This window comes from Macrobrachium nipponense, chromosome 17, assembly GCF_015104395.2.
Source record: "Macrobrachium nipponense isolate FS-2020 chromosome 17, ASM1510439v2, whole genome shotgun sequence".
In the NCBI taxonomy this organism is placed as follows: Eukaryota; Metazoa; Arthropoda; class Malacostraca; order Decapoda; family Palaemonidae; genus Macrobrachium; species Macrobrachium nipponense.
In genome coordinates this window covers 32,822,973-32,847,029 of record NC_087210.1, presented here as the reverse complement: position 1 = coordinate 32,847,029, position 24,057 = coordinate 32,822,973, and the positions used below count along the sequence as shown (strand labels likewise).

The following is a 24,057-nucleotide window of genomic DNA, read 5'->3' as shown; positions in this document are numbered from 1 at the left end:
TAAATACCAAGCTAAGAGAATGGTAGGAGGGCTGAACTAGCTAAAACTCGATGTAAAACAATGAAAGTGATAAAGTAAGCCCATAAGTATAAGAAGTCCCAGTATGGAGGACCGGGAATTCTTACGAGGCGGCATGGCCGCCACGAGACAACCGGGGAACCGTATATGACCTATTAAGAGGAAAATACTGGTACCCGGAAGATAAAACTAAGGTAAAATGTTACTTATGAGTTACTTAACTTAGCCGTGGCAATTGCAGAGCGTTCCATCATAGATAGTACGGAAAAATCCAATAAAGCACGAGCACAAGAAAATGGCGACTTGTCGCTGGCGCTAAAAATTAAGGATGTCCGCTAGGGGCGCTGCTGTCCGTGGCGTCCTCTAGTAGTAGTAGTAGAGGCTGCATCGCCCGTTGGTATCAGCTCTCTCTTGGGGGGATTCTGATAGGAAGTTCTAATTGGTGTTTGGCTCGTGGTAGTGTTCCACACTCGCCCCTTTATCATACCGACACTTCTTTTTAAGAGTGAGCGAGTCAGTTTTACTGACATTTTCTTAATTTTGTTTTTCTCTGGTAATTTTAGGCTAATTTTACCTAGAGAGAATGATATTAAGGATACTTTCATAGGCCGACACGAGCTGAGCCCAGAAATATAAATTAAAAAATCATAAATTCGACGACACAAACTAAAACAAGCTGTAGCAAGTTCATGGACACCAGCGAATAAGTGTGCATGTACATATGTACCCTATGCACACAATTGCATTTATCTTTCAGGTTGTGAAAATAGAAAATGAAAAGATTCAGTAAAGATACCAGTGAGAATAGTATAAATTATTAATGATGACAAATCAGTGATGGTCGACCTGTACTTTGAGTATGTATATTTTTTTGTATAATGAGGGAAATGCACTTAAATTTTCCAACATTTCTTCATAAATATTACTATACAAATAATATTCATGGTTATCATTTCAAAACTTTTTAGATAATTAATGTCAATAGCTTGCCTTGCCTGGCAGAATATAGGTGGTACTAACAGTTCTTGGTCGTCCTTTTGTTACTCAGCTTCATGTTTCTGACTTCTACTTTTTATCATTTCACTCTAGTCTCTTCTACCTTAGCTGCCTAACTTCTTAAACTTTGCTATGCCCCAATTTTTTTCCATAGAATTTGAAAAATGTATTATTGGTCGTATTAAACCTTCTCAAAATATAATTTACATTGACCATTATTTTAATCTGGTGTACTTCATTTTTCATAACAGGTGGAAAAGATGGCATCGTTGTATAATATTCATCTACGGACAGGATGTTTGTGCAATCCAGGTGCCTGTCAAACTTATCTGGAGATTTCAGAGGACAAGTTGAAACGTCAATTTCAGGTATGTTGTGTGGGATTTAGACTAGTAATCTTTAATACAATAGTCACTACCTGACTTATGAACAAGTTATGTTTCGCACAGCCATTTGTATATTGAAATTATTTACAAGTTGGTTTTTAATATGTAGTGAATGTAATGTTTGTTGATCTTTACGTTGTCAGGTCAACTCTTGACTCATAGGTTATACTATTTTAACTGTATTTTTAAATGATGCAGCTTTATGTAAAATTACTTTGGGTATTAGAAAGGTAAAAGGAAAATAAAATTTTAATTCATGCAAAATTTTAAATTTCTTATTTTTTCCATGCTTTGAAATTGATGACTTTGAGAGAATTTTGCAGGAGCAGTTGACATTAGAAGTTTACAAAGTAAACAATAGACACCATCAGCTATTGACAAAAGTACATATTAAACTTTCCTATGGGGAGTGGAAATATGGTTAAATTGGGAAAATAGAAGTTAGTAGGAATATTTTACGAGTATGAACAAGTATTCTCACGATTGTAAGAATGCTTGGTAGTTAATCACAAGAATACTCAGGATAATCAGGGAAGGGGTTAATGTTCTTCTGTTGTTTGCAAAAATTCTTACTAGCAGAATAGGCGTGCACAGCAAAATTTGAACTTTAACAGCTGGAAAAGGTGTGCGCTCAAACAATTCCAACTTGTGACCCTGTTTGTATCAGTGAATGTTCGTAACATGAATGCTCGTAAGTAGGGTGGTGACTGTATACATACAGTATGTAATTACAGGTACCATTTAGTATGAGAATTTTAAATGCCTTGTCTGTGCTAATGACATGTTTGTGGAGGTTAAGCTGTACTGAAAGTAAAATCTTAAGTAACAATTTGGCATTATTCATTCTTCAGCAACTTTGATACATACACATTACTTATCCTTCTCTGTTTGTACTTATGTATGGTTTTTTACGAGCAGTTGTTTTGCCATGATAAATCTGTATTATTTAGGCGAATCTCATTATTTGTAATGAAAACTTTAAGTCAATTCCATACTGCTGCAATACAAGCTTACACAAAAGTGCTGAATTTAATGAATATCTTATTTATTTATGCCATATTAGGCTGGACATGTGTGTGGAGATACTCATGACTTGGTTGATGGCCAGCCAACAGGGTCAGTGCGTATCAGCTTTGGGTATATGAGCACCTACAAGGATGCAGATCAGTTGCTGCGTATGATTGCTGAATGCTTTGTTGATGGCCCTCTTAGATTTGATTCGTCTTGGATGTCGAGGAAATTTCAGTCCCCAACTTTAAAAGCAGCCAGTGATGGTAAATCACCAAGGTCACAGAGCAGCAGCAGCAATAGTGGTCAAGGCAAACAGAAGCAGAAAGGAACATCTAGTCACGGCAAAAATCACAATTACAGTAGTACCAGTAACAAAAATTGTAAATTAATTCTTACAGATATTATTGTTTATCCAGTGAAATCATGTTGTGGTGTATCAGTTCACAAATGGAAGGTTGCTTCTGAAGGTCTACAGTATGATCGCAAGTGGATGGTTGTCACTGACGCAGGTGTAACAATGACTCAGAAACGGCTTCCTCAAATGTGTCTCATTAGGACAAGGATTGATTTGGAATCCAATACTCTAACTCTATTTTATGAAGGTAAATTTAGTGGATCTTTTTATATTTTCGCTTTTTAGATGTATTATATTGGCCTGAGAAGTAGATTGTGAATATTTAATATAGAAAACATAAGACCTTACCTTTTTTTTTATCTATTGTTTGAATTTTGTAAGGATAACTTTTTTTAATGTTATGTTTGAAACCTTTGCAACATTTATATAGTCATGCTAATGACAGGAGCTAGGTATCATTTATGTTGCCATATAAAGAAGAAAAACTCAACTTTTTAAGAAGTACCAATTCACATATTTTTGTATAAAGTGTACTATTTGCAAAAGTTTCAAAATCTCAGTGACTATTACAGTTGACCCCTGGTTTTCAAGGGGGTTAACTAACAGACCACAACCACCCGCGATAAGTTGGAACCCCCCCCCCCCTCTCAAAAATGCTTATAAGTGTTTATTTTAATAGTTGAATCACCAAATATACCTTAAACTATCATCCTGAAACACTTAAATATCGATTCAAAGTCATCTCACAATATTACTGTACCCTTAGAAATACATGTATGGCTTACAGCTATGCATGAACAACCCTACAACTGTTACTGTACTCTTATCAAGGCAAAAAATTATCAAGTTATCCCTATATGTACTATTCAGGCATGCACATTTTCTTTCATACAGTATTTAAGTCTTACCATTTTCTTTTAATATAGATAAGAGTGACATGGTACATTAAGTACTTTACCTAAATACAGAACTGTGTACATTTAAACGTGCATTGAAAAATATAGGAAATAATGAGAAGTTTAAAGTTACATAAATCATATGGGTACTCACCAGTGGTGAATGTTGATTGAAAATGATGATGAATTAGCTGTGCAGCCAATGTTTAACGATGGAGTTATGACTGCACAAGCAAAGGAAAGGAGTTACATTTCCTCAGGGGGTGCCCTTCTTCAGGAACTTCTTCAGACTACGTCAGGGTTATCGAGAGGTTTTGGAGGGTCCTTCTTCATCTACTCAAGAAACATGGTGATAGGCAGCTGCATGCCGAGAAGGGTGTTATTATAGGACACCATTGCCGCATCAAGGGTATTTAACACTGTGGAGTGTTCCATATAAGGATCCTATACCAAAGCTGACTCCAGCGCCACCTAGATCATTCTCGTAAGTCGAGACAGATATTCCAAATACAGGCCCTCATCCTCCATAGACTTTTCATATTGTCATGATGTGTCATTGGTGCCCTACAGAAGCCTCTTTGTCAGCATGAAGAAGCAGCAAAAGCGGCTGCCTGTCACCATGAAGAAGGACCCTTCAGAGCCTCCCAAAGCCAATGAAGAAGTAGTGCAATTGGTGGATTAAACCCCTCATGAAGGGGAAGAGGTGCCCCAGAGGACATCTCCTTTGCTTTGGTATGCAGTCATATCTTCGTCATTCATTGGACTGCACAGCTAATCATGATTTACATAATCTTGACATTAAATATTTGAAAATGAGTACAGCCAGTCCTCGGTTATTGGTGGACTCGGTTAATGGCGATCCAGTTTTATGGTGCTTGTCTAACGCCATAAGATTGGCGATTTATGGCACCATAATGAGCCGAGTTCTGGTTATTGGTGCCATTAGGGGCCGATGGTAGGGTTATGAAGCCTTAATATACCTAACAGAGGCACCATAACTGGTTATCAGCACCAAAGCTTCATAGCTGACCAAGTTTCGGTTAATGGTGGTTTTGCTTATCAGCAAACTCCCCCCCCCCAAGAATGGAAACCCCTGCTGATAACTGGGGACTGCCTGTACTGTAAATCATTTTTTATCATAAAAAATTTATATTTAATCACGAAAATAAAATAAAAATATAGTAATTAGTGAATACTGTAATGTAAAAGATTTTTTATCATAAAGAAATTATGTTTAATCACAAAAAAAAAGACCAGTAGCGTGCCTTAAAGGCAGTAACTCGCAAAGCTTCAATTTAAACGATGAAAGGGTTAACTAGGTATCTCAGAATTCTCTGCTACTTAAATGTTTTGGCTAATTGCATTTCAAATAGTCGTCCAACATCAAACTGCAAATAATATGATAAACAATGCAATGCGAAATAATCCTTTATAGCGGAGGTGAGAAGACAGTTTAACTAAGCCTAGTATTCGAGAAAACTATCGCATTTGGTGCTGAAATCATCAATTTTGAGGAAATTAAATTGCAATAATTAAAACACTTATATGTGAATTTATATTTTAGAAATAAATCTTATATGGGATGAAGTTTAAAGATGTAAGGTTTTATCAGCCAAAAGAATTTTTCTTTTATCTTCAATACTTTTGGATATATTAGCATTTGAATAATGTTAGGGCCAGCAGGCCAGGCCACTAGAAATTAGCCCATTTCCATTAATGACTTCACTTCGGTCGTAATGAAAATACTACGGTAATTAGTGAATATTGCTCTATGAAAAATCTGAATTGTCTGTGATATATTTGGAGATGTGTTTCATAGAAAAATCCGTGATTAACTGAAGATGTGAATGCTGAACTGCAATAGAGCGGGAGTTGACTACACCTTTACATTTACTGTTCTTACCATCTGTCCTAAGGTAGGTTAAATGAACATTTAACTTATATTATTGATTCATGCTTTAGAGCTTTATTCATATGACTTTGTGTTGTTTTCTCCTACTTATGTTACATTAAAATTGTCGAGGCCAGCCTGTGTATAATATAGCATATGTTAGCCTAGCCTACAATAGTAATTCATCATGAGTTATGGTATAGTTTTTCAAAGACAAAACTAATTTTAATATGCAAGCCCCTATTTATAGTGCTATGAACAGATTGTCTGAGACAAGAATTCTCCATAGGAAGAATCACCAAAATTTATTAATACTGCCTGTGCACAGGGAGACCCATAGGTTCTCCTTGTCAATTTGGCTCATACTTTATATCATTACACCTTTTAAAAAGAGAACATGGGCAAGGGGTAGGGAAATTATACATTAGTAAAGTGTTTGTATGATTTGTAGGAAACATTATCATTATGATTATAGTGCCCAAGTCCCAATTAGATGAGAAGAAATCTGGTTTGAGTGAACTGGGAAGTCTACATCTTCTAAGATATACACAGGCAGTCCCCGTTATTGGCGGACTCAGTTAATGGTGATCTGGTTTTATGGATCTTGTCTAGCAGCATAAAATTGGTGATATATGACGCCATAATACAGTGAGTTCCGGTTATTAGCGCCATAACACAGCGAGTTCCGGTTATAGGCGCCATAACACAGTGAGTTCCGGTTTTAGGCGCCATAAGATGTTAATATGTAGTAGAGTTATAGCACCATAACATACCTAAAGGAGGCGTCATTAACTGGTTATCACAGCACCATAAAACAACAAATTTCTGTTAATGGTGGTTTTCGCTTATCAGCCCACCTGCCAAGAACGGAACCCCCGCCAATAACCATGGACTGCCTGTAATGAGAAAAGGAATGAAATGATGATGATGATAATCCAGTTGCCCTGAATTCTCTCCAGAAACAGTGTCAACTTGTCATGCTGCTTCGACAAATAGAAATCTAACCACTTACTGGTTTGTGTCAGTGGGTTGGTATGTGCAAATGTTATTTTGTACCTTCATGAACCTGCCATTAAAGTCACAATGACATCACGATTTCAAGATTATGCTTAAAAAGCAGCGGTGTGGATAAAGCTTTAATAACGTACACACTGACCTAAAAAGAGCCATTTTATTATCTGTCACAACATCATCACTTCCAGTGCTGTGTGATGCAAAGAGCTATGCTAAAATTCCATCATTTATGGCTTTCCTACGTTTTATCTTCCACAAATTTCACTCCACCTCCAACCTTCCCCTTCATACTTCTCATTCAACTCTTCTGGTGTCTATAGGAGTTCAACTGACAAAACATTTTGATCTCTGAGGGGTTGAATGAAGGGCATGTTAAGCCATTTTCATCTCCCTTTCATCATTATGTCACCTACGTATGGCTTTCATCATTACCTTGTCTATGTATGGAATTTCCATAATTTTTGTATGGTAGCTAGTCTGACTTGTGCCCTGCCACCTAACCCCTAATATTCTTACAACTTTCTTCTTGAATCAAATACCATGTACATATGATCATGTACAGTATCATCAAATCTCATGTACCACATGACCCTTAAAATCTTTTCCCCAAAACATGTCATCACATCCCTGTCTCAGTTTTAGTAGATTCATTTGATGATGCAAATTTAATTTCATACAAATTAATTTTTAGCTATAGTGGACTCTAATTACAGTACATGCATACTCATGACTTTCATATAATTCATTGCCATTTACTATTTCATGGTCACCAGTTACAGGTCCTTGCTGGTATTAGTCACAGTAACTATCACACTTTTTAAAATTTCCAGTACAATTCTGACTTGATAAAAACTTGCTAAATGTCAGTTGTAACTTTCATGATGTCCTACCTAACCACATGCAGAACAGACTCCTAATGTCCACCTACATTTGCCTGTCTGATGTCCTTCCCATCCATCCCTGTAACATTTAACCTCTTTCACTATTCTTTTAAACCACTAGCAACATTCTTTATTTCTATTCCCACACACACTTCATCCAAAACTCACCCACTCCTATCCTGCCATGTCCTACTACTGCTTTTCCTCCAACTTCTATCATCCCTTAAATCCATATTTGTTCCAGGATAATCTAGGCCTTTCGATTACCTTTAATTCCTGTTATTTCCAAACTCACTCAGTCTTCTTACAAAATCATTCATAGTCTCCAAAGAATGGCCTACCATTGCGTCCCATACAACCCACACCCAATCCTATATGAAATAAACTTGTCATTACAGTATTGTTTGAATATATAATTAATCAGCTCTTACGTGCAATATGTTCTACTTTTGTAAGAGTAGTCTGATTTGTGACGTCATGGATAGGATTGTGATGTCATTGCTAGTTCTTATAACGACATAGTTTCAGTTGATCGACTGCGTTTCAAGAGAAGTGCGACCCAGCTTCCGCTACCTGAGATGTTGGAGTTTGTTGGGAAATTCTTTGCTTTTCTTCACATGTATGTACGTGTATTGGTGAGGCCCTCCGGTTGCTGTAGGGATCGAAGAAGAGATCCTTTCGTCATCATCATCTTCACCTTTTTATGTTGATGCTCTCCCTTGTCTGCAAGTTAGGGATTGTTTCGTGTTGTGAGCTTATCTTCAAGAACCTGCCACTCAGAGCCCCAGGTGCATGATTGCCTCACATTCAGCAAGTTGGAGAGGTAACCAACATCACCAATACTATTTCCAGGATATTCCCAAACTAGTATCTTCTCCCTTGTTTCTTCGGACAGTTGGGTAGAGGGAGCAACCGACCTTCGACCTGTTGGTGGATTGGTAGCTCATCCGAGCTCTTTGATTTCTTTGAAATCCAAGACTAAGGATGCTTGCTATACACTTGGTTTTCTTCAAATCTCTGATCAGACAGTTCTCTCCAGATTGAAGTAGCCGTGAAGATGCTACAACGTCCCAGCCAGAGTTGATAGTTTCTTTCGTTGGACGAGAGAGATTCTGGATTTTTGGGGACGTGTTTCCAGCATAGGCATTGTTGCTTGGACGCTCGCACGTTCATGACTTAGTCACCTTAATGCCAGATTTACATGTATGTCCAGCCAAGGATGTTATTCTTTCCTCTGAAGCACATGAGTGATTTCACACATCCATGGATGTGTTTCTTGAGAGCTGTCGTCTTCCTCCTCTCAATGACGTGTCTCCCCCTTATGTACACGGACGTGCTTTTGTGGAAGTTGATCATTGCCCTTCTACCTCTCGGAAGTGTCTTGTTTGCCTTCAAGACATTCTTCTCCTCCTCATTTCAAGTCTCGTTCACCTGCTGGGTCTAGGATTTCTTCACCTGTTGCTCGCGTCTATGGACATGTTTCCAGTAACGGCTGTGTGATGTTGTTCATGTCCATGTTTCGAGTGACGGCTGTAAAGTTGTTGTAGGACATTTCCCTCATGGTGGACCCCCTCTTTTGGCTAGTTGTGGTTGTGAAAGAGGTAGTCTCCAATTTCCAAGAAACAAGGTGTTCTGGTCTCATTCTCTTAGAAGGTCCTATGATCCAGACCAATATCCCCAGGTTAAAACACGTAAAAGATAATAATTAATTATCAATCGTAATGGATCGCACGCTTTCAATTTTGCAGTCGAACTGTCGGGATGCAAGCCAAATATGAATCTCCACAAATTTTAATCAAAGAAAACTTACCAATATGCATTGCCCTGCAAGAGACTATGCTTGGACAAAAAATCATATGTCCTAAAGAATACATTTTTTATCATTCGGATTATGATGAGCAAGTAGGGATTCATGGTGGAAGTGCTATGTTAATTAGGCGAGATACAGCTCACAAAAATATCCACTGCAAACAGACTTACAAGTAGTTGCTGTTCAGATTTTTCTGAAAAAGAAATGTACCATATGTTCACTGTATTTACCCCCAAATAGAACATATTATAATCTGACTCGAGAATTAGAGGAATTAGTAAATCAGCTTCCAAGGCCTTTTCTTATTGTTGGTGATTTTAATGGAAGACACCCCCTGTGGGGTGATGTAATCTCCAATCCTAGAGGAAACAATATTTATAATTTTATTGAAGACCAAGAGCTTCCAATCCTTAATTCTGGAGAACCAACACATTTTCATATTTAAACTGGGACCTTTTCTGTGATAGATTTATCAGTATGCAGTCCTGATTGTTATTTTGACTTTTCTTGGAATGCAATGAGTGAAGGATTAGGAAGTGAAAATTTTCCAATCTTTATTAATTAGTAGGTGAAATTGCTACACCAAGATCACCTTGTTGGATTCTGGATAAAGCCAACTGGGCATTATTCAAAACCCTAACTTTTTTAAAATGGATGTTGAGGATTTCCAGTCCCTATATGATGCCCTGGATTTCCTTTGTAAACTAATTATTGATGCTGCCCAGAAGACAATTCCTCGTACAACTGGAATATTTAAAAGAAAGCCAGTTCCTTGGTGGAACCTTCCATGTTAAATAGCTCGTAAAGCAATGCGAGCAGCTTTTACGCGCTATTCCAGAAATACATGTAACTATTATTTAATCTTATTTAAGAAGGCACGAGCCAGATTTCGATACCAAGTAAAACAAGCCAAACGTCACTCATGGGTAGATTTTATCTCAAAAATTAATTGGAAAACCCCTTTACCTGAAGTCTGGAATAAAATAAGAAAAATTAGTGGCAAAAATGTACCAACACCTCCACCAGGGTTATTAGCCCATAAACGCCGAATGGACGTATTAAACGTCAAGTCAAAATCTCCCCCGATTTCCGAATGGACGTACCATACGTCGGCTCAAAAAAGTTTTTTAAAAATTCGCGGAAAAATACTTATAGGCCTACCAGCCAAAAACTTTTGAATCACGCGCCTTGGGGGATGCTGGGAGTTCATGGATCAAGGCGTTGTTTTGTTTACAATCGTTACGCAGGCGCACAAGCGCGAATTTCTTTCTTATCGCACTAAAAAGTATCAGTGACAAATCTCAAAAATTATTTCGTCACTTTGACATAATTTTTGCACCGTTTTAAATTATCCGTTACATGAAGTATTATATATATGAAAATGTGCGCAATTTCATTTAAAATACAACAAAAAAATACTCATGATTGTAACTTTTATCAGTTTTGAAATATTTCCATATAAATAACGATAAGTGCCAAAATTTTAACCTTCGGTCAACTTTGACTACCAAAATGGTCAAAAAACGCAATTGTAAGCTAAAACGCTTATATTGTAGTAATATTCAACTATTTACCTTAATTTTGCAACAAATTGGAAGTCTCTAGCACAATATTTCGATTTATGGTGAATTTATGAAAAAACTTTTTCCTTACGTCCGCGCGGTAACTCTTCCGAAAAAAAATCATACATGCGATTGTGGTAATGTTTGCACCATTTTAAAATTAGCCGTTACATAAAGTTTTACATATGGAAATGTGCGCAATTTCATGCACAATACAACTAAAAACAACCCATGGTTGTAGCTTTTATCAGTTTTGAAATATTTTCATATAAAAAATGATAAGTGACAAATTTTCAACCTTCGGTCAATTTTGACTCTACCGAAATGGTCGAAAAACGCAATTGTAAGCTAAAACTCTTATATTTTAGTAATATTCAATCATTTACCTTCATTTTGTAACAAATTGGAAAGTCTCTAGCCCACTATTTCGATTTATGGGTGAATTTTATGAAAAAAAAAAATAAATTTTCCTTACGTCGGCGCGGTAACTCTTCCGAAAAAATCATACGTGCGATTGTGGTAATGTTTGCACCATTTTAAATTAGCCGTTACATAACGTTTTATATATAAAAATGTACGCAATTTCATGTAGAATACAACGAAAAATAATTGAAGGTTGTAGCTTTTCTCATTTTCAAAATATTTGCATATAAATCACGATAAATAGAAAAAAACCACGTTTGGTCAACTTTGACTCTACCGAAATGGTCGAAAAACGCAATTGTAAGCTAAAACTCTTATATTTTAGTAATATTCAATCATTTACCTTCATTTTGCAACAAATTGGAAGTCTCTAGCACAATATTTTGATTTATGGTGAAGTTATGAAAAAAACTTTCCTTCCCTACGCTCGCAGATTCTCCGCCATAAAACTCCGAATTGTGTACATCGAATTCTCGGAAAATTTGCTCCATTTCATATTAGGCATTTCATAGAGTTTTATATATGAAAATGTGCGCGATTTCATGTAAAATAAAAGGAAAATATTTGAAGGTTGTAGCTTTTCTCATTTTCGAAATATTTGCATATAAATCGCAATAAAATAGACATTGCGGTCAACTTTGACTCTACCGAAATAGTCGAAAAACGCAATTGTAAGCTAAAACTCTTACAGTATCGTAATATTCAATCATTTGTATTCATTTTGAAACAAATTGGAAGTCTCTAGAACAATATTTAGTTTTATGGTGAATTTTTAAAAAAAACATTTTTTTACGTATGCGCATTACGAATTCGTACATCATTTTGTGATAATATTTTTCCGGTGTTGCTTTTATTGTTTTACAATGTATTATATATCAAAATGATTGCAATTTAGTGTAAAATACAACGAAAAAAAAGAAACTCGTTAGCTTTTACCGTTTTTTGCACAGCGTGATTTTAATATAATTATGTATTAATTTTTTTTTTTCGCTACCATATATCGCATTATTACCATATGATAATGATATTATTTTTCATTTCTGATGATTGCATACTAAATTTCAGGCAATGACAAATAAAGGAGCCAAAAATGAACTCTTAATCTTCAAAACTAAGCGCGCTGTGATTTTTTGAAAAAAATATTTTTTCCGCTTCCGCGCTCGCTCAAAACCGGCTCCGGAATTCGGGGGAGTTTTTTATTTTTACCGCTTCGGCGTTTAAGGGTTAGTAAAGGCAGTCCCCGGGTTACGACGGGGGTTCTGTTCTTGAGACGCGTCATAAGTGGAAAATCTTCGTAAGCCGGAACATCGTCAAAAATCCTAAGAAAACCTTACTTTTAATGCTTTGGGTGCATTCAAAACTGTAAACTGCATTCTTATTGCATTTTTCATCAAAAAAAACTTTAAATATTGGTTATTTTGCATTTTTGGTATCATATTTCATCTGCTAGATCAGTGTTTGTAGGCGTCGTAACTCTGGAGCATGTGTCGTAACCCTGGAAATAATTTCTGATGAATATAATTGAAAAGTGTTGTAACCTCGGAACATCGTAAGCCGAAACCGTTGTAACCCGGGGACTGCCTGTAAATGGAAACAAGGTTGCCAATCCAGAGGATGTTAGTGAGGTTTTTGCTGACCATTTTGCCAATGTTTCATCTAAAAACTCAAGCTCACCTTACTATGAAGAACGTATTCAAAAGGAAAATAAAATTCTCGGCTTTACATCCATGCGAAACGAATCATATAACCAGCCATTTACCTTTCAGGAATTTTTATTTGCCTTGTCATCATGTAATGAATCTGTTCCTGGTGCAGATGACATAACCTATTCAATGATAAAAAATTTGCCACATGGAACACAAAAGTTTTTGCTCAGTATCATTAATAAAATATGGAAAGAAAATGCATTTCCAGCTTTGTGGAACGTAGCTATATTACTAGCTTTTTTGAAGCCACAGAAGGATGGTACTACTCTGTCTAGTTATCATCCTGTTGCTCTAACATCATGCATATGTAAATTGATGGAAAAAGTGGTCAATGTGTGACTTATATGGATCTTAGAAAAGAAGGGCCTTTTATCTCCAGCCCAGTGTGGCTTTTGTCAAATGCGTTCTTGTACTGACATCTTAGTACGTCTAGAAAATTCAATATACGAGGCTTTCATCTCCAGAAAACATCATGTATCAGTTTTCTTTGACCTGGAGAAAGCTTATGATACAACCTGGAGATATGGTATTTTGAAGACACTCCATGATTATGAATTCCGAGGAGAATTACCATTATTCATCCAAGCTTTTCTAAAAAATCGAAGGTTCAAGGTTAAAGTTGGAAACTCATTTTCATCTCTTCACAGCCAAAAAGAAGGAGTTCCATAGGGAAGTGTCCTTAGTGTGACACTGTTTGCTTTGTGTATTAACGGCATTGCCTCTGTAATTCCTAAAGATATAATGTTTTCCTTATTTGTTGATGACCTCTCTCTATCATTTGCAGCCTCACGAATGGCAGTGGCTGAGAGAAAAATGCAGCTGCTATTAACAAAATTGTCGAATGGGCAGAAAAAAGGGTTTTTAAGTTCTCTACATCGAAAACTGTTGCTGTATATTTCTGCCGCATTAAAGGTATACTACCCTGATCCTGACCTCTACATACATGATCTGAGGATATCATGTAAGGAAGAGACACATTTTTTGGGATTACTGTTCGACAAAAGAATGCCTTGGGTACCTCACCTAAAAGATCTGAGAGTCAGGTGTATGCAAGCTCTGAATGTTTTAAGAGTGCTTTCCCATACATCTTGGGGAGCAGATAGGAATCACCTAATGATCCTCTACAAAGCCTTAGTGGCATCAAAATTAGCATATGCTTGTAAGGTATAATCTTCAGCCTCGAAATCTAAACTAAATATTTTAGATTCGGTACATAATGCAGGAATAAGGATTGCGAGTGGTGCCTTTAAATCATCTCCTAATCCCAAGCCTTTTGGTAGATTCAGGGGAACTGCCTCTGGATTCATGTCGTCAGATATCTCTTGTTCGATACTGGCATAGAATCCAGAGGATTCCTGACTTGTTAACTTGCCAAGCAGTTTTTAATGATAAATATTTTAGCCTTTATGAACATAATCCGCATTATCCAAAACCTTTTGGATACAGAGTTTTAAAAATTTTAGAAGATTACTTTATTCCAAAGGTCAAAGTCTGGCCATTTAAGTATTCTGTTGTGCCCCCTTGGAAGCTTCCTTCTGTGGAGCACTGCAGGTTCTTCACTGGTAGCAAGGAAGAAATGAGTGCCAAGATGCTGTGCATCTCCTTTTTAGAACATTTGGCGGATCATGATGGTTCAGTCATAGTTTTTACAGATGGATCCAAGTCTGACGCAGGCATTGGCTATGGAGTTGTATTTCCCAATTTTAATAAGAGTGGAAGGCTACCAGATCAGGCATCCATTTTTACAGCAGAGTGTTATGCAATCCTAACTGCCCTTAAAGAGTGCTTGTCATTTTGGAGAACAATTTTTTTTATGTTGCGATTCACTGAGTGTCTCTCAAGCTATTGGTCATTTTAATTCACTCCATCCTATCGTTATTGAAATTTTAGAGTGGCTTCAGTTGCTTAAGATTAGTGGTAGTAAAGTATCTTTCTGTTGGTCCCCTGCACATGTCGGTGTGGCAGGAAACGAAGTAGCAGACTCACTTGCCAAAACAGCTGTCAACCAAAGTAACATAGCTAGGTGTGCACTCCCTACAAATGATATGTATCCAGTCATTAAATCAGTGTTCCTTGATTCCTGGAAATTTGCATGGGAGCTAGAAAACCAAAAAATGAAAGAAATAGCTACCACCATCTTTCCTTGGAAGTATTCATCAATGAGTAGGCAAAGTAAAGTAATACTCTGTCGGCTTAGAATAGGCCATACAAAAATGACACATGGCTTTCTGATGAGTGGGGATCATCAGCCTTATTGTGACAACTGCTTGGTACCATTGACAGTCAAACACCTGATAGTTGAGTGCCCCAGTCTTTCAGATGAGAGAGAGAGGTACTTTCCTCCACGTTACAGGGGAACTGAAGATGGTTTTTCCCTTACCAAGATTTTAGGGACATTTTATTGAAGGCGCCCTGTTTAATTTTATTAATGCCATTGGTATTTTAAATAATTACGATTATAAATTTTTTTTATCATGGGGATTTTTCTTTGTTAAATATGCTTTATATATTCCATTGCAGTGGCGTCAATAACCATTAGCAGTTGTGACACCAGATAAATAATCTTTGATAAATCAATCAATCAATTCTTCCTTCGGGCGGGTTAACGAATAGACACGTCATTTGCTGGACTGGTCTGATCCAATGAGTAAGGTAGTCGTACTGATAGTGTGGTCGCTTAATATGCAAATGTCAAACCCTCTATTTGGTAGCATATGCTCCACTCCTTGGCAAGGAGGAATTGAGAGTAGTACAAACCCTGGTGTGTTGGTTTGCTATTAGACAGTCAAAGTTTCTCTTTGGTTCCCTATACAATGGTTCTCCCATATACGTATCACTGTATGTCACTCAGTGTCTGAGTGGTTAGATATCAATTTATCTAGCTTCTCAACGGGCTTCAGTCCCTCTCCAGATGTCATTTCTTCTGGAAGCTGGACTGGTGGGTAGGCCCCCAGCTGGTCTAGGATGTCTTGTACCTCCCTCCAAGTACGAGTCTATCCTATTGTTAAGACCAAAGGTTTGTTTGCATATGAACAAAGGACAAATTTTCTAAGACAATTTATATTTTTCATAGCTACAAACCTGAGGTCTTAACATTATACTGCCTACCTCTAGCTACCCCTCTGTGTGTTGTTAAGACATCCTGAGTTGGGAAAGACTGACGTGTTGTTGTAGGTGAATGGTCTTTGACCATTCTTCACCCGATCTACGCATGTGTTGCCAGATATCACAAGATTCCTTGCTTTCATGTTTTTTAACTTTATCCAGCTAGGCGCTAGAGATTATCCTATTGTAAAGACCTCAGGTTGTAGCTATGGAAAATACAAATTGTCTTAGAAAATTTGTCATTTTATTTAGTGGCAGTTGTCAGGCCTTAGTCACTTAATTGGTGGGGCTTATATTTTGTGTAATTGTAATGTATAAGGTGACTTAAAATAATTTTTCTTCAAAAGTTTCCCTGCTAATGTCTTTATCTTCATTTGCAGGGAAAGGAGAGTGTAGTGTACCCTTAAAGTGCCCATCCGTACCTGATTGTGTTGAAGATATATCCATATGTGGTGGTAGAGTATGTGGTGATAAAGTTAAAGGATTAGACTGTGGAAAGGAAGTTGGAGATTGGCTGTCAAAGGTGCTGAATAAACCCAGCCTTAAGCTTATGCGGCAGATAAATACTCGAAGAAAGAAGATTGAGGAAGGTACAGTAAAAATTTTAACAAAGTAGAAGCATTCCTATGCAAAGTAGTTTTGAACTTTTTCAGGAAGAACTAGGTATTGGAAGCTCAGGTACATAATTTTGTAGTGTATTTTAGAAGTGATGTATTTTGGTGAAACAGATATAACAGACACTACCCTACTAATGAACATTCTGAGATATGAATAAACATGATTGTAAATTAAAATTGTGTCGTTCCGACACGCAATACAAACCCTCGGTCCTTTACATAAGGAATTACTTACAGCGTAGCTGGAATTACGCCCGTTGAATCTTGAACAAGGTGGTTAGGCAGTAAGTACCGTGGGGCAGGCTAGCCTGCCCAGATGCAAACACTCCACTTTGCTTTCGGCCGTCTTCTGATGAAGACGTGTGTTTGTGAGCTCTTGCTGACTGGTCGTTGATCTTTTTTCCCCGAGGGAATCCTTTTGGTTTATTTTTGTTTTTTTTAATAAATATGTATATACGGTGTTTGATATTAATACTAAACAAAGGTTTGTCCTTTTTTTCAATTAATATACAAACCCACTTTTTGTGATAGCCTTTATAACTGCCCCTCTTCTTGTGTTAAGAGTCGGCGGCAAAGGTATGCCAACATATTGTTTACATTTTTTTGCCCTTTAACAATGGTTCAGAGCTGCATGAGGATGAGATATATGTATTTAACGTGAGGATGAGACATGTATTTATCACGAGTGATACTGATCCTGTAACGAGACATGTATTCATCCGAAAATTACGCTTACGCTTGGGAATTACTGAGAGGAACTTCAAAGGTTTGTCCTTGTTTTGTTTTTATGGTAATTTCTCTTCTCCTTCAACCTTTCACTTACTATCGGAAGAAGGTAGAAGAATGGGCGTGTGGTGTTGATGTTGGGGGATCTCCTCTCACTTCAGAGAGCGGTGCCCATGGATGCGTGAGGAGTATCCTCATTACTTTAATCATTTTTCCTTATTTTACAGACTAGTGGTGATTGTGTTTACAGCAGTGTTGGTTGGATACTCTTCGTATTGGTTATCCTAACCTTGGAATTGTACATGTGACTCGTAGCATGTTGTGTACCGATTCGAGTGTGTGTACTGATCCCCTGCTGATAATCATATTCATTTACCACTACTACCCTGGAGTTATGTCACTGGACGAAGCTGTCACGCTGCCCTGTGAGAGTTATCTACTCCTGAGGGTAGAACTCGTCACGGGACTTCTAAGGGTCTGTTTCGCTCCAGTGAGACAGGTGGGTCTTCCGCTGGTGCTCCCATTCCTCTGGGAACGGGACCAGTCTCTCTTTCCTCAGGGAGGAAGCAGATGGGGACCATGGAGGTACTGGCTACCACTGGTACCTCCTCTCCCGGTTCCGGAGGTTCCACCTCCAGACCGGGAACCGTCTCGGCCGCCCACTTGCAAGCGTTATCGAGTGTACGGTCACCTATGGGTGACTGTGCAGCCAAGGTCCAGACTGCTGAGTACGCTCACCGTCAGGACCCAGGCACAGAGCGGAAGGATGGTAAGAGTCGCTCAGGTGACTCTCCCCAGACCGGCGTTCACTCTTGCAGCTATCGTCTGGTACCCAGGGTTGACGTGATGTCCCCATGGGTCCGTGCACGCAGAGACCGGTGGAGGCGGCTCATCCAGCCCTCTTTTAATTCTTCTTCTTCTTTTCAGAGAGGTTTCGGCCTCAACGAGGACTTGGAAGAGTCGGAGGACGGTATTGGCCGTCTCCTGTCAGGTGCACGCTCAGCCCCACCCAGACGACGGTCGCGTTTGCGTGACCAATCTGTCTCAGTGGCGGCAGATACTTCGCCTGCCAGACGAGAGTTTCATAACCTCCTCGAGGAAGGGTTCTCTCCACTGCTGCTCCCGCAGGTTCCTCTGGACAGGTGCAGTTTGGCCGTGTTGCTACTGCAACTGCCCCAACTCCGTCCTTGATGGAGGACCTGTCAGTTGTCCTGAGGAACTGGTGATGAGGAAGCCCAGGAAGAAGAGGAAGGTGTCGTGGTCTTCTTCTGCCGCCTCTTCCCCTTCGACTTCTGAGGCCTCCCAGCCGAAGAAGAAGAAGGTGGCCCCCCCCCTCCCCAGAAGTCTCACAGAGAGTTCTAAGTGTCTGTCTCGTTCCGGTGAGACAGGTGTGTCTTCCACTGGTCCTCCCGTTCCTCCTGGAACAGGGTCCATCTCTCCTTCCCCTGGGAAGAATAGATGGGGACCCTAGGGGTACCGGCTACGCTGGTACCCCTGCTCCCGGCTCCAGAGGTTCTACTTCCAGACCGGGAACCGTCTTGGCGGCTTGCTTGCGAGCATCACCGAGTGTACGGTCACCTACGGGTGACTGTGCAGCCAAAGTCCAGACTGCTGAGCACGCTCACCGTGTCAGGACCCAGGCACGGAGCGGAAGGGTAGTAAGAGTCACTCAAGTGACTCTCGCCAGACTGGCGATCGCTCACGCAGCGATCGCCCGGTACCTAGGGTAGACATGACATTCCCATCAGACCGTTCACGCAGCGAGTCTGGGAAGAGGCCTCACCTGGACTTGGTCCATCTTCACCTGGCTGGACCTGCTCACTGGGTCCAGCCTCAGCTGGACCTGGTACCGTGGCGTGTCGAGAGGATGCTGCTTGCTCTCTCCGCGTTAGTGGACACTACCATTCGCCCGACCGTCGCTCCCACCAGGACCGGACGGCTCGCACGACTAGTAACGGCTCCCCTGAGGCACGCGACCGACGCTACCGTCCTTGGTCCAGCGCTTCTCCGTAAGGAGACCGTTGGTCCAGACCTGCAGCCCGGTCATTGCCGTGGGTTGGCGATCTCCTGCAATCCTCCCAGCCTACCGGTTCTGCTGTTAGGCGGGGTAGGAGCGCTCATAGCAGCTCCCCTGACGCACGAGCCCAACACTCTGTCACTTGTCTAGCGCTTTTCTACAAGGAGACCGCTAGTCCAGACCTGCAACTCTATCACCACCGAGGATTGGCGATCGCCTGCAATCCTCCCAGCCTACCGGTTCGGCTGGGAGGCAGGGTAGGAGCATTCGTAGCAGCTCCCTTGACGCGCGAGACTGACACTCCGTCCTTTATCCAGCACTTCTCCGCAAGGAGACCGCTGGTCCAGTCCTGCAGCCCTATCACCACTGTGGGTTGGCGACCCCCTGAAGTCCTCCAAGCCTACTGGTTCTGCTGGTAGGCAGGGTAGGAGTGCTCGTAGCAGCTCCCTTGACACACAAGACCGACGCCCCATCCTTTGTCCAGCGCTTCTCCACAAGGAGACTGCTGGTCTAGACCTGCAGCTCGATCACCACCGTGGGGTGGCAATCGCCTGCAGTCCTCCCAGCCTACTGGTTCAACTAGTAGGCAGAGTAAGAGCATCAGGTCTCCCTCACCTGTCCCTTCAACCTCCTCAGGCTACACCGGGAGGAACGAGTTGAACAGGAGTGACCGTGATGAATGCACTTCTTACGGTTCGGCCACGAGGCCTGTTCGGTCCTGGGACCAAAATATCCTCGCTCAAGTGGTTGGAGGGGATCGTGGGGGCTGGCGAGGACGATGACGCTTCCTGAACTCACAGAGTGACCATCACCGCTGTTCACACGACGGTCCCACTGGACCACGCATGTATGTAGATACCGGTGTGAGCTCCCCCTCCGGTCCTCTTGAGAGGTTTCAACCTCGACGAGGGCTGGGATGCATCAGAGGACGGTGTCGGCTCGCTCCTGTCAGGTACACGCTCAGTCCCACCCAGACGACGGTCACGGTGGCGGTGGACGTTTCGCCTACAGTACAAGTTTTGTAACCCTCCTCGGGAAACGTTTTCTCTAGACGATAATGTTTTCCTAGACTCAGAGTGGCCATCAGTGCAGGTTGGCGGCTACCCATAACTCGCTTCTCCGACTGCTAGTTCTGCTGGCAAGGTGAGCGAGAGCGTCCAGTCTTCCTCCCCCATTCCCTCTCATCCTACAACGGCGATGGGAATGGGAGGGACCCTGCAGAACGTTTTCCATAGGATTCCGCGTCGGGGACTGCATTCCTGGAGGGACCTTCGGGTCCTACCAGACGGAAGGCCTCGTCATCAAGGAAGGATCTTGCCCAATCCTCGATTTCTACGGGAATCGGGAGGACCACCAACCGATGATCATCTAACGAGATTCACGGGGGGAGGTTTTGCTGAGCGCTTACAATTCCTCAGAGTTTCTAGCACTCTTCGAGGGTTCGAGTCTTCTACGATCTGCGAGCGCTTGGGCAAAACCACGGTCCAGAGGGGGCGAGACGAGATCCTGGATATCATTACGTACTATGATAATCTGGAATCCCGCCGAATGCTCGAATTCTTGGAATTTCTAGCGTTCAAAGGAAGTACTGCTGGTGAGGAAGATATCTCGGGAGGGGCTCAGCCTGGACAGACCTGACGGTCCGTCGCCTTAGTAGACGGTCAACTATGGGATAGAGAAGAACGAGTGGGAACATCCAGTTCGGCTTGAACTATCATCTTCGGTATCCTGTGACACTGTAGAAGTCTTCCTTCGGGAAAACTTCACCTTCGCTCTCTTCATTAGAGAAGGAAGGAGGTTGGCTTCCAGTCCTTATTCTTGTTCCTCGTATGGAAGAGAATTTAAACTGGAAGTCTATGTACAGGAACCTACTAATATACTACGTATTTCCCTCGCGACATGCTTCTGTTATCAGTTGATTTGTCCAAGGGGTAGGCACATACCGTAGTTAACTCTACGGGTTGTGACCAAGACGAATAGTATCACTTGATTGAACTACAACTTGGGACTGCCGTGCAAGAGTCCCAAGAGTTACCAGTTTTGATTTTGAGATATTTGTGGTATTGTTACAACAACAATACCACAGCATTTGCATTCACCGAAATCCGTTTCGGTTAAAATGCAGACATTAAGCGTATTTTCTTGCGCTCGATGGTTCTAGCCGACGCATTCCTTCTTGGAATGGATTCCTGGCAACTCAGGATGACGAGTGAGCGAGAGCTAGTGGTGTATGGGCTGCCTGCCAGCCCTGCCTGCCGCAGCCCAGTACCAGCTGGCTTTCCGAGATAGTGCGGTCAAATATTGTCTCTCGTCCTCTGCGATGATTGACTACTGAGCTGAATCTCTGCCCGGCAATCACAGACTTAGGTCTCTTGTTGGCTGGAGTTCTCGCATACGTGTATGACCATCTCTACTGCATCACCTTTTGCCGTTGCAAGAATTTTCAGACAGATATCTCACTAGACTCATTATCATCTCTCTGTTTACCGCACGGCAACAGAAGTCTGCGATGACACAGAATGATTTCTTTCAGACATCTTGTATTCATAGGTGTGCAATTATTCTTTGTCCACCCCGAATTGTAGATGAATAATGGAAGACATCGCCTGTTCCCCGCCCTGCCTGCTCTACTTCCAAGTACAGTGGTACCTCGAGATACGAAAGGCTCAACTTACGAAAAACTCGAGATACGAAAGCCAATACGAAAAATTTAACGGCTCTACATACGAAAAGTTTTCAAGATACGAAAGGTTTCTGAAAGTCCGAGATTCGCCCGGACAACAATTTTGAAAATTGCTCCACGCGCCGCCATCTTAGTACTAGTAGACTCGCCACCATCCTCCTGCTCTCCCATTGGTTCCTGATGCTAGTCGCGGCCATGAAATCCTTCTCTCCTATTGGCCAGCGTCCCTCCCATCATGCATGTACTATGTACACGTGGTGGTGTGGCTCAGCCACTCGGTACCAGCATTGTTATAGTATGCACGCGGTATTGGTTTTCGGGATCGTCAATGTGTATGTATTTTAAAAAAAAGTGACCAAGATCTCTCACAAGGGATAAGTGATCAAGGTCTCTCTCCTGCTGAACAGAGGGTGTAGACCAATCATTTACAACATGCATACCAGTAGTACGTATAATCAAGGCACTTCAGTTTATGTTGAAGGTCAGCAGCCAAACATTCAGTACCCAAATCAGTTGCAGAGAGAGCATTTGGTTGAATAGGGTTTTGATGGACACCAGGGCCAACAGAGTCATGAGGTGCAAAAAAAGAACCAAGTGATAAAAAACAGAAAGTTGAAATTCTGTATTAAAAAAAAAAAAAAAAAAAAAAAAAAAAAAGTTAAAAAACAGTTAAAAATCAAAAAAAGAAAAAAAAACGGCAGAAATTAAAGCCGCTTTTCATAAAGTGCAATCATTTGTAGAAGACACCCCCCGAAAAGGCTCACACAGGAACATTGTGAAAAGTAGGCAGAAGCAATCTTCCTTGGATAGTTACGTATGTATTAGTCTCTTCGCTTTTGCGAAAGACTTTTTGTTTCTCCTTACGACTGTCATTCGTAAGTATTTCTGGTTCCTTCCATCTCCTATGTGATATCTTAGTAGAGTGGTTCTTCTTAAACTAAAGGAGAGGATTCAAACAGATAAGTTGAAAAAAGGTATAACAACTTTATTCTGTAACTCCATACTAAGAGATGCAGTTCGGTCGGGAGACCGATATGTTTGAACGCTGGCACAGAACTGCCATTCTAAAGCATCACGTCGATAGCGAAACATTAGCTATCTCAGCGATTCATATAAAAACATACGTAGTCCGCCGGCTCGGAAGTTACAAGTTTCCGGCGTAGGTTAACAGGTCAACCGCTTCCCATGGAAGTTGTTGTGCAAAGTTATCAGTAATGCAAAACGATGACAATGTAACAGATTTAAACCAGGCTACTGCAGACAGCGCATAGCGTAATCTAGATCTGCATTGGTCACGTAGGACCCTCCTAATGCCATGACCTCAGGTCATGGGTTTTTATTTACAGATTATGTAATTCAATAATGTATTTATTACATTAGGCTCGGTCTGCTACCATTCAAGCCTTGAATAACAAAAGTTACTTTAAACATTGTTTCTTAGGAGCGTGCTCGTAACATATGTTTAGGTATAAACATAATAAGTGATTAAATGCATAAAAAGGTTCTGTTACATACCCTTTTTGACATATTCATAAACAAAGATAAATGCATGGAAAATCTAGATCCAAGTTTGGTAATAATAATGATTAGGTACCCAAAAATAATAAAAAGGTAAAAATCAAAAGATTAACATGTATACATGATTAATATGTTAATAGGTAAACTGATTAAGAATAGTGGTTACTGATATATTATGGTAATAGGTAACCTGATTAAGAATAGTGGTTACTGCATAGATTATGGCATGATCATGGATAATTGTTAAAGAGTACTTGTCACTCTTTGTAATAGGAAAATATAATTGTACAATTGTATAATAGTATAATTGTGTAATTGTGCACAGATGCATATATAGGGCTGGTATATTTTATTAGGTGCCCGAAAAATACCTTTAGGAGTATATTAATGTATAATATTGGGCTATAATATTTTATTAGGTGCCCGGGAGATACTTTAACTG

At 40.4% G+C, this 24,057-nt stretch overlaps 1 protein-coding gene across 1 annotated transcript in view; it reads left to right on the top strand.

The window, feature by feature from the left end:
- The window catches only part of LOC135195874 (molybdenum cofactor sulfurase-like), a 288,858-nt gene that overhangs the window by 233,328 nt on the left and 31,473 nt on the right, over window positions 1–24,057 (top strand). The window contains exons 9-11 of the mRNA XM_064222384.1: window positions 1,266–1,382; window positions 2,464–3,013; window positions 16,435–16,644. Of these exons, the coding sequence (XP_064078454.1) occupies window positions 1,266–1,382; window positions 2,464–3,013; window positions 16,435–16,644 (877 nt within the window). The remainder of the gene's footprint in view (window positions 1–1,265; window positions 1,383–2,463; window positions 3,014–16,434; window positions 16,645–24,057) is intronic.